At 23.9% G+C, this 14,395-nt stretch overlaps 4 protein-coding genes across 4 annotated transcripts; 1 reads left to right on the forward strand and 3 right to left on the reverse strand.

The window, feature by feature from the left end:
* Window positions 1–356: 356 nt before the first annotated feature.
* On the reverse strand, window positions 357–2,853 carry PVVCY_0900010 (PIR protein CIR protein; the record flags this gene model as incomplete). Its single annotated transcript, XM_037634287.1, has 3 exons — window positions 357–632; window positions 713–2,698; window positions 2,839–2,853. 3 exons carry the CDS (start codon window positions 2,851–2,853, stop codon window positions 357–359), a joined length of 2,277 nt encoding a protein of 758 aa, XP_037490400.1.
* Window positions 2,854–4,558: 1,705 nt separating this feature from the next.
* On the reverse strand, window positions 4,559–7,061 carry PVVCY_0900020 (PIR protein CIR protein; the record flags this gene model as incomplete). The annotated part of the gene is made up of 3 exons (XM_037634288.1): window positions 4,559–4,834; window positions 4,939–6,912; window positions 7,047–7,061. 3 exons carry the CDS (start codon window positions 7,059–7,061, stop codon window positions 4,559–4,561), a joined length of 2,265 nt encoding a protein of 754 aa, XP_037490401.1.
* Window positions 7,062–9,860: 2,799 nt separating this feature from the next.
* PVVCY_0900030 (fam-a protein) lies at window positions 9,861–11,364 on the forward strand (the record flags this gene model as incomplete). The annotated part of the gene is made up of 6 exons (XM_037634289.1): window positions 9,861–9,991; window positions 10,159–10,279; window positions 10,465–10,534; window positions 10,652–10,761; window positions 10,864–11,085; window positions 11,230–11,364. 6 exons carry the CDS (start codon window positions 9,861–9,863, stop codon window positions 11,362–11,364), a joined length of 789 nt encoding a protein of 262 aa, XP_037490402.1.
* A 982-nt stretch (window positions 11,365–12,346) lies between these two features.
* Window positions 12,347–13,519, reverse strand: PVVCY_0900040 (CIR protein PIR protein; the record flags this gene model as incomplete). Its single annotated transcript, XM_037634290.1, has 3 exons — window positions 12,347–12,439; window positions 12,537–13,349; window positions 13,487–13,519. 3 exons carry the CDS (start codon window positions 13,517–13,519, stop codon window positions 12,347–12,349), a joined length of 939 nt encoding a protein of 312 aa, XP_037490403.1.
* Window positions 13,520–14,395: the final 876 nt, after the last annotated feature.

A 14,395-nucleotide genomic window follows, 5' to 3' on the forward strand; every position in this document is an offset into this window, starting at 1 on the left:
CATATATTGAAAGAAATCTCAACTTATTTTATCCCCAATCGAAAAAAGAAATATATTTAATGCTATTTACTTTTATTTTTGTCATATATATTTAACAGTTTTTAAGCCCCATTTTTATTTAAACAATAAAATATTTTAGTTTTTATAAATAATAATTAATGACAAATAAATATTATAATTCAGTTATAATAAACAATTTATTTTATGTTTTGTTATAAAATATGAAATCAATCCTTAACCTTTTTCCTATTTATAAAAATTAATTTTATTAATGGAAAAATTTAGTATTCTTTAAATATATATATATATATATATATACATATTTAAAATTTACTACAAATATATGTTAATTGAATTTATAATTCTAAATAATTTAGTTGTCTTTTATAAACAAAAAAAATTAACAAAAAAAATAAATTAATAAATGGTATAGGATCAGCCTGCATAAATTTGTATATATTTAATAATGAATCTTTTTTTCTACCAACTGAATTTATAATCGGTTTTAGGTCTTTACTCCTATCATATGATTTTATAATTATTTGAATCGGTCTTTTCCCTCCAATTGAATTTATAACCTTTTTCACGCTTTTTTTTCTCTTCGATTTGGTTGTACATCCAAGTGATAAATACTAACATAAAAATGGGAAATCATATTTATGTAGAAAATAAATGTTAAATATATTATATTTACTAATTGGATATTATTTACCTTATACATAATTGCTAAAAAAGCGAATATCGAAATGCTTATAATACCAATACCTAGTATGTCATATTTTTTATTTTGTGCTATGCACCATATTGATGAATTTTCTTTCACTTTAACGTTTTCTACACTAATTACGTTTCCATTTTTTGTATTTAAAGAATTGCTACCAGAACTTGCTAATGTACTTTGACCAGGCAGTGGTGTTTGAGATCCTATATTTCCATCAGTAGGTGCAATTTGTTGATCTGAACTTTTGGAAATATGTATAAGGATAGGTTGCGAATCGATTGGTTTTGGTGATGATGGATCTGGTGAAGTTTGTAGTGGTGATGGAGATGGCGGTAGAGATGGTGGTGGTGGATTTATTGGTTGTTTCGGATTTGTTTGTGACTGATTAGATGTATCCACCCCACCCCCTAAACTATTGGGTCCAGATTTGTTATCACCTAATTGAGAAGTGCCGAATGGATTCAATTGGATAGTTATACTATTAACAGCACCACTAATATAATCAGTAGATCTAGTATAAGTATCTTTTACAGTGGACACAACGCTACCATAAGTATTTTTTGCAATGTCCACAGTTTTATTATAAGTATCTTGCGCAATGATCATAGCACTATTATATGCACTACTGACTTGGTTAGTGGCACTTGTTAAAATATCCTTTGAAGATTGATATATACCGGAAACATTAGGCATATAACTCATAAGATTGATATTCATTCCCCAATTACTTGGCAAGTATCCATTGGGTGCTCCTGATGGATGTGCTGGAACCTGATCCCCTGATTCCTTTGCCCCATCACCTGAACCTCCTTGATTACTTGAACCCCCTTGACTGTCTGATCCACCAGGTGATCCTCTTTGATCACTTTGTCCACCACTTGTATCTCCAGTTTCACTACCTGATCCACCACCTGTACTTCCTGATTCTCCTTTTGTGCCTCCTTTCTCACCACCTTTACTATCCGAATTTCCTTTCTGAGTGCCTGAATCCTTTGTTCCACTTTGAGGACTTGTCTCTGATTTTTGAGATGCTGATAGTGGCTCTGGTTTGGATTGTACTGTCGGTGTGTCTTTTGATATATCTTTTTTCACCTGTTCCACAAATTCATGATATGAATTAACACATTTTTGAGTATGAAAATCAGTTATATTATCAGAATCATTCGGAAACCTTTGATTCCAATCTGATGGAGTTAGATCTATAAGAGAGACAGTCGAAGCATTCAATACATTTTTTAATAGTTCTTTTGAACTTTTTATTTGGGAGGGAATATTAGCTTTTTTAATAGTATCACTTATAATAGCGGTTCTTCTAGCAGCGGCTTTTCTAATATTGTCTTTTAAATCATTGTCTCTTTTAATAGCATCATTTCTAATACCATCATATATATTTTTTAAGAACTTTAATAAATGAAAATATGAATAACAATCTTTAATATCTTTATAAATACTTGTAAATTTCTGGTGGCATTTTTTGGACATCGTTCCAATTTCCCTGCTGTTCGGGTTTTTTCCATATTCAATAACTATATTGCATATACAATTGAGTAAGTTATACAATTCACTCATATACCAAACATTAGCTAATTTATATTCCTTTTTACTACCTACAATGTTCCAATATTTAAAATTTCCTGTATAATTATCTAAATAATTTTTATAAGATTCTTCCAGTATTGCAGTTTTGTCGTTTTCTAGCTTATATAATTTATCGCCTAGCCACATCATGAAAATTTCAATATGCCGGTTACCATTATCCCCCTCTCCTTTAAAAACATTAGCAATATTAACCAATTTGTTATATAAATATCCTCCCAAAGCGTTAATTCTTTCATTGTTATTTTTACAACCGGGAAGCTCTTTAGCTTCTTTATCATAAGGGCATTTATATTGGAAATAACTCTTATTAGAATCAAATTTGCCCTCATCAACAACTCCATTATTAAAATATGCATCAACCTCGCGAAGTAATTCACACTAAGAAAATATTTTTAAAAATTAAATAAAAATAAATACTAATAAAAATGTGATTGAAATAAAATTTAATAGTAATTTGTATATAATGAACATTCAAACGATGTAAAGGCAAGTGTTTTATTTAAAATATATATACTTACTGCTTTAATAGCCATTGTAATGATATTTCATCTTTAATCTGTTGATATTTGGCATCATGTTATTTTTATTTAAAACATATATATTGAACCAAACAAAAGCCTTAGTTAAGCGCATTCTGATTATTTTGAATATTTAAATTAATATATAATAATAATATAATGCCATCACTAAAGGAACATTATGTTTACTTTTTATGGCAATTTATCTAAACCGTCTTATGTTTTAATATATTTAAACGCATTTCATCTTATATATAAATTAAATATATATATATTTAAGGTCATTATTTTTAATAGAGTTCGAAACTATTCCATTAAATAATTATGCGTAGCCTTGTAATTATAAGTTTAAACATCTGGAAAAACGATATGCTTTCTTTTTTTTTAATAAATTGATTTTGGAGAATATTTTGCTATAAATATATAACGAATTAGAAATATATTATCAATATAACGGTTAAAAATGGGTTTATATTTCATTATTTGAATGCCATATATTGATATGTGTTATTATTCAATTTTAAATATTACACTTTTTAGTTTTCATTCTAATAAATACAAACCAAATTGTTTATTTAAATTATAATATACAAAAAATAACTTATTATTAATTTTCCTAAATATATGATATATATTGGTATTCACATTTTAATTAATAATATAAATGAGTAGCCCATTTTAAATGCACAATAATTTTGTTTGTATGTAAATATTCCTAATATACAAATAAATTACACTTTATATATGTATCTTTCTAATATAAAGCACAAATGTGCAATTAAAATCGGAATGGAATCTAAATGGGTTTCAAATTAAATTAGTATATATAAATATATTATTATTAACTATTTAATAAATAAACAAATACGAGCTCCCTGTTTTATAATAAAATATTTAGCTCAACATAGAAAACTATACTTTATTCAAATTATTAATAGAATTAATAAAGCCTGACTTTTTAGTATTAATATTATCACATTAAAAGACGCTTAACTAAAAATTATACTAATTAATTTTTCGTGATATATTCGTTTTCAGTCTTTTCATAAGCTAAATAATATTTATCCATGTATCCGAATCAAATAAAATAATAGATTTATTCGTATTTAATATGTTTACCTATTGTTACCATATTTCTGGTGTTACTTCACTGTATATTACAACGCTACAAATAATGCACTCAATATAAATACCTTAAATCTATGTAAAATGTTTCCTTATTTCATTGCTTTAGAATAAAATATTTAGCATACATATTTATTAATTTATATATGTATAATAACAAACAATATTAAAAAATTCAAATAAATTAATTAAAACATGTAACTCCTATAAATATATTTTTATATAATAGCCATATGATATATCCATAATTTTAAATTATTCCAGTGCCTAATAATTGATACAATATTTTGTTCATTTATATCTATATATTTTAGAATAATAACATAATCTTATATACATAACTTTTGGGAGTTATAGGAAATTTACTAAGAAATATATTATAAAACATACTTATATATCTTCATTTTAACTATTTTAAAATGTACTATGTTTTAAATAGTTTCATGTTTCGCAATTTATATATATATCAAGTATGAAAATATTAATTTATTGTATGAAGAGTCTAAAATTCAACCCCAATAAAAACAAAGCATTAATTAATAAAATATAAATTAATATTAAATGTATAACTTCAAAAAAAAATTATTAATTAAATTTATAATTCTAAATAATTTAATTTTCTTTTATAAACAAAAAAGATTAACAAAAAAAACAAATTAATAAATGGTATAGGATCAGCCTGCATAAGTTTGTATATATTTAATAATGGATATTTTTTTCTATCAACTGAATTTATAATAGGTTTTAGGTCTTTGTTCCTATCATATGATTTTATAATTATTTGTGTCTTTCTGGTTCCATCACCATATTTTATAACTCTTTTCATGCTTTTTTTTTTCTTTGAATTTTTTGCCGATCCAAATGATATATACTAAAATAAAAACGGGGAAAAATATAATATATTTTTTATATTTGTAATTATGTAGTGGCAAAAATATATTTAAATGATATATTTAATAGTTGCACATTATTTACCTTATACATAATTGCTAAAATAATGAATGTTGAAATAAATATAATAATAATACTCATTGTGTCATATTTTTTATTCGGTCCTATACACCATATTGATGGCGTTTCGTTCGTTTTAACAACAGTTCCAGTTTTTACTCCATTCCCTTGGGTTGATGGGTCTGTACTAGAATTTGTTAGTGTTTTAGGTATTCCTGTTCCAGGATTTGTATCATGAATTTGTACTTGGTTAAATGCACTATTTTGATCTGTAATTTGTGATGAATTTTGTGTTGGAACAGACTGCGGTTGTGGAATTATCGTTTGTGTGTTTGTCGGTGTATCTGGTGGAAATGAGGATATAGATGGTGTATTTACTGATGGTGGATTTGAATCCGACTTTGGAATTTGTGTTGTGCTTAATGGGGTATTTCCTGTGGGAAAATCATTCCCTGAACTACCTGATCCAGATTTATCATCGCCTAATTGAGAAAAAGAACCCAATAAACTTAATTGGTTAGTTATACTACTAACCGTACCACCGATATAATTAGTAGTTGCACTATATACACCTTTTACAGTGGTCATAGTGGTGTCATAAGTATTTTTTACAGCAGTTACAGCACTATCATAAGTATCTTTTGCAATGGTCATAGCACTATTATATGCATTACTGACTTGATTATTGACATTTTCTAAAATATTCTTTGAAGTTTCATATATATCGGGAACACTAGGGATATAATTCATTGGATTTAAACGAGTTCTCCAAAGGTTTGACAAATATCCATTGAACCCTCCTGACGATTTTGTTGCATCCTGGTCCCCTGATGCCTTTGGCCCATCATCCAATCCATCTCTTGATCCGCCTTCTTGATTCTTACCCGAAGTTGGAGTATGAATGCTTGAATCGCTTTGGAGATTCGCTTTATTTCCTGTGTCGCCACCTGTATCTGTTTGTTCACTTCCTTTAGTATTTTCTTGGCTTTGGGTACCATCTACTACTTTATCTTTATTTCCTGTTGTATCACCTCCATTGTCAGGTACTGATGCTGTTCCTTGTGGGGTATTTTCAAAGTCATCACTATCTTCAGCATCATCATCATCTAAATCTAAATATAAATCATCGTCTTCTTCATCTAAATCTAAATCGTCATCATCTTCATCTTCATCTTCATCTCCTGTACTTTGAGATCCTTCACCGTTCTTTCTTTTTTCATCATCCTTTAACATTTGAATTCCTAATTTTATAATTTTGGGAGTTGTTTTAGCTAACTTTTTATTCAGTTTTTTGCATTCTGCACTACTGAATTCATATTCAAAGTTGGTTTTATCTATCGATGAAAATTTTTTAAGATTACTACGTAAGGATTCGTCATTGTTATTGAGTTTAATAACAGCATCTATCAAATCATTATATATTGTTTTTAAATGAACCAATAAATGATGATATGGATCACACTGATTAACAAAATTATAAAGTTCGTCATACATAAGATAGCATTGGGTAGCATTATGTATGTATTCGTATTGTTGTGCATTAGGATTTTCAGATATACTAATTGTTTTACAAATTTCCTTAAATAAAAGGTAAAATCCATTCATAACACCAATGTTATAACCCATATAATACTTTTTATTATATAAGATGCTCAAATAATTAAAATTTCCTATAGAATTACCTAAATATTTGCCAAATGCATTTTTTAGAGATAAAGTATGATCTTTTGATATTTTATATAATCTATTAGACAATCCCATGATCAAAAAATCAGCACTTAGCTCATTTTCACTTTCTAGATCCACCTGATTATTTTCCATTAATTCCTTATATGCATGTCTAGTAATAGCACTCAGTTTTTCATAATTAGTTTCACATTTTCTACCCCCATTTTTTACAGGGCAATAATTATTATATGGTCCATAGGAAGTGTTAAATTTGTCCTCATTGTTCTCATAGTCGATAAAAAGGTTATCAATTTCACGAAATGTATCACACTAAAAAACATTTTAAAAAAAATAATAAAATGCTTATTAACGAACAATTTATTAAAATGAAATTAATGATAATTAATAGCTCATGTAAAACATGGAATATAATAAAATATTTTTATCTAAAAAAATGTATTTACCGATTTTATGTCCATTAGAATGGAGTTACGTTTTAATTTGTAGATTAATTAGCATCATTTTATATTTTATGTAAAACATATATACATGCCAAACAAGTTATACAACTACTTAAGTCATATGCATAATTAATATCGTAAATCAAACATATTCCTATTATTTTTATTATTTAAATATAGAATAATAGTGTAATATTATTACCAAAGATATATTTTATTTTACCACAAATATCCTAATTATCTTAAATTTTGAACTGTTTAAAACAATTTTTGTCTTAGATGTAAAATACAGCATATACACAAAATCACTATTTTTAATATTAACAGATATAAGCCAATTATATAATTTTGTGTAATCTTTCATGAGTTTAAATAAAACATATCTCCTAATTATTATATATTTTATATAGAAAACTATACATTTTCTATATTTATACCAAAGAAGCCACAAATTCTATATTATTATAAATATATAAAGAATTAGAAATGCATTATTACTATAATTGTTAAAAATGTATTTGTATCTCATTATTTGAATGTCATGTATTGATATATGTTATTATTCAATTTGAAATATTACACCTTTTATATTATTTCTAATAAATATAAAAACAATTTGGGTTTAAATTTAATATTTTCTTTTTCTAAATAAATGATATATAATATCCTTAATTAATATATGTAAATTATAATTCATTTTAGAATGTGTAATAATTTTTCTTATGTGTTAGCATTTCATTATTTATAAATATAATTAATGAATAGTTTTGAGTGCATATCGTATCTATTTTTTAAAATTAAAAAAGTATAATATACAAATTATATTAGTTGAGCTATTACTATTAAAATGAATATGAATATAAATTAGTTTTTGGGTAATAGTTAGTATATATAAAATGTATATTATTCTTTTCATTCTTATTATCTATTTAGCATATAAATGATTAAGAAATATATTTTAATCAATAAAAAAAATAAATATAATTTAACATATTAATTTTTAATTTTAAAATTCTATAAATACTTTGGTTAGAATAATTAATTAATTTGAGAAGAAATATAGAATGGGTTACTAATTTAAATACACATTTATACCTATAACCTAAGCATATATTATGTATTGTATATTTTACAGTAGAATTATAGAATGATTATTAGAATTAATGCTATATTGCTTGACAATGTTGATTCTAATATTACCATATTAAGGCTTAAATAAATGTTATAATTTTTCATTTGATTTTGTATGTATACAATTTTAATTTTATCACCCGTTAAATAATTTATATAATGGATTTATACCCATATGGTGTATCAAGTAAAAACAATATATTTGTTCATATTTAATAATGTATTAATCTAATATTATTGTTGTTGTTTCAGTTATAGCATTGTATACTACAATGAGATATGTAATGCGCTTAATAAAAATACATTAAACCAATTAGTAATTTTCCTTGCTTCATTGTTTTAAAGTATAACATTTTAGAACATATATATTATTTCGTAATAGCAATATATTTAAATATATATTTAGAGTTTGTATATATATAATAACCTAATAAAAATGTTATTAGTTCAAATAAAATTTGTTATTATCCGCCTTTTCGATAAAATTAATGTTTAATTATATGAATCTCTCCAATAAAACAATATTTCAATATTATTTATTAGTAAAGTATTTTATTATATCTATAGGGGATATAATAACAACTTTATCTTTACCTGTTATATTATTTATAATTATTATAACAAAATGTTATATGAAATTTTATTAATATGCTTATATTTATTTTTGAACTATTTTAAAATATAATTTATTTATACCTCAAAGTTATAAAACTTAAAATATTGTATATATAGTTCAGCTTTTATTGTATTATTAAAAATGGTAGATGCATAAAATGCCTTTTGTAGGTAATGTTATATTATCGAACCTCGATCGAAATTTATGAATCTATATTTATGATTACCTATTATATGTTGTAATATGGTTAATTAATCTTAAAATCACATATTAACCTGAAGTTATATTATAATGTAGATAAAATTTACAAATGAATCGAATTATATATTATAACTTCATATATAATATTATTATATTGTTCGGTTCAAAATACAATTTAAATCAAAATAATAATGACACAAATAATATGTTTTACTAAATAAAATGCTTCATCAAATAAAGAAAGCACAGTGTTATTCATGATTCGATATAGCTTTTGGCTAACAAGTCTATATAATAAATAATAAGGATTCTTATATATAGTTAGCCAATAATTAGAAATAAAATATAAAATGTAAAGTTACAATATTGCCCCATTTAATATATATGAACGAATTAGATGAAACTATTATAATTTATAAGAAATATTTTATGTAACCCCTTTCATATTAATGGATATCCCCTTTTTGGGGTGCATATTTAGACATAATTTTGTAATTAAACATACGAAGGTGCCACATATATTTAATCAACATTTTCAGACCAATATATATGATCAAATTATAAACAAATTAAATTACAATAAACCCTGAACAACACGTAACATATAAAATATTATTGTATTAGAAAAATTCAAAACAAAATATTTTTCAAACTCTATAATTTTTGTACGTTATTTCTCGTCCCTGGCAATGAATTCATTTAAATAAAAAATTTACTGTTTAAATAATTATATAAATTTATTTTTTTATTTTTTTTTTGTATAATTATTAATTTTTTATATATTCCTTGCATATTCGTTTGCTTTTATTTTGAATCTACTTATATAACATGTTTTTAAACTTTTAAATTAATACTTATCAAATCCAAAAATGAATAAAAGATACATTAAGATTGCTTTGGCACTTTTAAATATCGCAGGATACATACAAAATGTAGCATTTGGAATCGGATCTTCTGCAAATGGTGCTAAGAACTCCAACTCCCTCCGCCAAAAAACAGTGTATGAAAAAATGAAAAAATATAAACATATAATATAAATATCCATATTCGTCAAACCCATGCCTCCATAATCACTAAATATTCAAAATTCCATTTGTAAATTCATTTCTTTCATTTTTTGCGCATTAAAAATAATCTCACTTTCACCAATAATATTATAAATGGAAGATATCAAGAATACAAAGACAAGGAATGTAAAGACATGTATGAAACTTTTGCAGCAATAGATCATGCAAAAGAGGCGTTACCACTTTTACTAAAACTTGCTGAGAATACAAACAGTTATTCGGTTAATTCTACAGAAAATGAAAACAAAACTATATATTCTAAGAAAATTGGAAATATCGATATTGGAAGGCTTCATCTTACTATTCCTCTGCCTCTAAGGTATCTAGTGCCAAACAATATTTAACATATAAAAATAACATAAAATTAAATAATCATTAAATATATCCATATGTTTTTTTTCATTAGTATTATGATATAGTAAAGAATCTCTGGGATTACAATGATAAACAAAAATCGAGTCTCAAATTTATTAATGGTACATAAAAAATAATCAATAAATTTAATATGTCCTTATCAATATTTACACATTTTCATTAATATTTTCTTATATTCATAATATTTCATTTATATCTTCAAAATAATCATTTTTTAGGAAATGGTGCTCGTTTATACTCCAAATATTTAATCTTGTTTGAAAAACTTAACATAGATGGAAACCATGTAAACTCTCAAAAAAGATATGCTTTAGGTGCAGGAATTAAAGTAACCACCTTTTTTCCATTATTTTTCTAAAAATTCTATTATTCATATTATTATATATCAATTTACACAATACATATATTTTTTTATTCATTAACTTTGTAGCAAACAAATGACACATTCGTAATTGTTTGTCCTACAAGAACTCTAAATTATATAGGTGAAATCAATCATGAAACTGATTTGAAAGAAATAATAAAAAATACAAAATCAATCGAAACTGGAATTGATCCTGAGGACGCATTAACCAAATTAGCTGACAACATAACCGAATTTGTAATTAAAAGAACCGAAGATGATAAAATTCATGTTACTTATATCAACGCTGTAAGAAACCAAAAAAAATATTAACATAATCATTTTTTCTCATTTTAACATCTATCTAAATATGAGTTCCTCTATAAATCATATATTTTATCATATTTATACACAAAATATTGACATATTTTATATATCCATTTTTTTTCCTAGATCTATGATAATGGCAATTCTACCGAGTATGCCCACAATAAAAGACAGAGAGATCATGAATATACAAAAATCCTAAAGTTAGCAAAACGCATTATGGCTAATGAATTCGATTATCCTCCACGTAAAGGTGTTTAAATACTTTAATATTGGAATCCACATTTTAATAAAATTAATTTATCTTTATATGGAATCCCTATTTAAATTACCATCACAACATTTTAACTGTTTTTAAATGGTTGTTTAGTATATAATTTCTCGTTTTTTTGTATTAAAATATATTAAATATCTTTAATTTCGTGACAAAATCAAATAATTAATGCTATAATTCAATTATATTTTTTGTGTGATTGCCCTTTATATTACTTCGATCACTTTTTTTACCAATCAAAATTTATGTTTCGTACTTTTGTTATTATCATTAAACTTTATATTTGTTAATAATTAATTATATAACAATCGAAATACTCAAATTAACATATAATTTACTTTTTTCTTTATTATTTATATTTTGGTCCTTAAGGTTTGTCTTTGAAAGCCTTTACAGAACCCAAATAATCAATACAATATAAATATATTAAAATCTACAAATTCGATTAATTTTAATAATTTATTTCTTATATATATTTAAAACAATTCGTTAAACTAATAAATATTATCAAATTATTAAAAATTATACAAATAAAATGTAATGTGGTACTTAACTTTAACCCATTTATGGGTTCCACTAACACTATCTTGACCCTGACCCACTACATAAAATCATATAAAAATTATACAAAAACAATACAAAAACAATACAAAACAATACAAAAACAATACAAAAACAATACAAAACAATACAAAAACAATACAAAAACAATACAAAAACAATACAAAACAATACAAAAACAATACAAAAACAATACAAAACAATACAAAAACAATACAAAAACAATACAAAAATGCAATAATATGCATATTAATTATATATTTTATTGATTATATTATTCAATTATTCTTATAGACACAAAAATTATGATCCAAAATTATGGTCAAAATTTTCTTGTTTCCAAATAGACAGTTACTTAACATATATCAATCATTATTATTGTTCCTGGAATAATCGTTAATCTTCGAATCATATATTACGTTCCATTTTCTTCTTTGTTTTTTTTAATTTGTTTCTTATATATTGTCTTTGAAATAATTTATCAATTCCAAATAATGAATACTAATATAAAAATGGGAAAATTATTATGTATTTTTTCATATAAGGGATCACAAAAATATAAATTAAATATTATACTTTTTAATTCCTTATTATTTACCTTATAAGCAACTCCCAAGAAAACTGGTATTACAAAAAATGTCGATAAACCTGGAATTACTGTCTTTAATATCGACAAACTTGATGATGTAGATTCAGGAGTCTCCGCCAACATTTGTCCAGAATTTTCTACAGGACTTTTGGGGTTTAATTTTGGAATAGATGAAATATTGCACGATTTCTTACCATATATGTTTTTTAAATTATCATAATCATTTGATAATGTAGACAATATTTGACTAAATGAACTCTTTTCTATATTCTTAGGATCATTATTGAGGTTTTGAAAATATTGAACAAATTTATTAGCAAATTCCAAATAGTTTTCGCATTTGAAATCATTATAATCAATTACAAAATAGGAGAAAAATAATGTATAAAACATATCATTAAATTTAGATATTTCATTATTATTCATATTCATCAAATCATTTTTTCTATTTATAAATGCCTTATAGGTTATATTTTTATCATCTTTTATTATATTATTATAATCATTATTTGTTTCTATATAATTAGTATAAAAATTATTTAAATTCATGTCACAGTTTTCTGGCGCTGTATTTAGATTATAACTTAACCATAAAATAGTGTATTCGGCAAGTTTACCATAATCTAAACCCTTCTTATCCTTTAATTTTTTTAGCAAATTAATAAAACAACAACTAGCCAATTGAAAATAATCATGACAATCGCCTTTTCCTGAGTTTCTCCAGGAATTACAATAATTGTGGATTGATGTGTAATTTGAATTAACTGTTAATTGACCTTTACTCTCCACACAATAGTTATTGATCGTAAAAATTTCTTTATACTACAAATGTATTTTATGAATTAAACAAAAAAACGTACTAATATAAATGCTAATTAAATAAAAATTAATATAATATATGGACGATATACCATATAAAACACATGCGAAGATAATATTTTATTTAAAAAATTGTATACCACGTCCTTAATATCACAACTTGGGTTTGCCATAATTTGGAGATTATGAGGGATAATAATATTTATATATATTACGTAAATATTTGTTGTATCTATTTAAGCTCTTTGGATACCAATTATATTTCGTTAGACATGATATACTTATTTTATGGCAATTATCTAAATTACCTTAAATGGAGAGTTACTTAATATACTTTTGCCATATGTATATATGATACATTTATACAAAAAATGCTATTATTACTATAATCCTTAAAAATATATAAATAGTCACTTTTAAAATATATTAAATATTTATATACTTGTTTCTTATAATATATAATGCAGTTTTTTCTATAATTATAACATTTACAAATTAAGTTGCATGCTCCATTTCCTATGTAAATTACATAAATTTATATTATTTTTATTTCATATACTTCAATTTAGAAATATATTTTATTGGGTTACTTTATAATATATTTTGAGCATCTTTCATACGGTTTAAAAGAGCAATTAGCACTGAACCCATATTTATGAGTTATTTATAAGGTTAAATAAGTCTTTGAATGCAAACCATTTTTAAAATAATACATAGTAAATATTAAACATATAACACAAATAACTATTGATGCAAATTTTAAAGCATGATAAAAAAATATGTGTAATTAGATTGTTATATTGTGCTGTGAGAGGACAAAATAAAATATATTTGCTCTTTTTATGTATATAATATTCGCTAAATGTTATGCATTGCTTATTTATCTTATATATTTTATTATTATACCAATCAATGTATATGATCCAAGTATTTTATTAAAAACCCTAAGATAAAATAATGCTATTTTAAATTTAAAAAGTTGTAATTTACTAAGAACTGATAATATAACACATGCTAATATGGATTAATAAAAAGATATTTAACATGTT

Source organism: Plasmodium vinckei, assembly GCF_900681995.1.
Source record: "Plasmodium vinckei vinckei genome assembly, chromosome: PVVCY_09".
In the NCBI taxonomy this organism is placed as follows: domain Eukaryota; phylum Apicomplexa; class Aconoidasida; order Haemosporida; family Plasmodiidae; genus Plasmodium; species Plasmodium vinckei.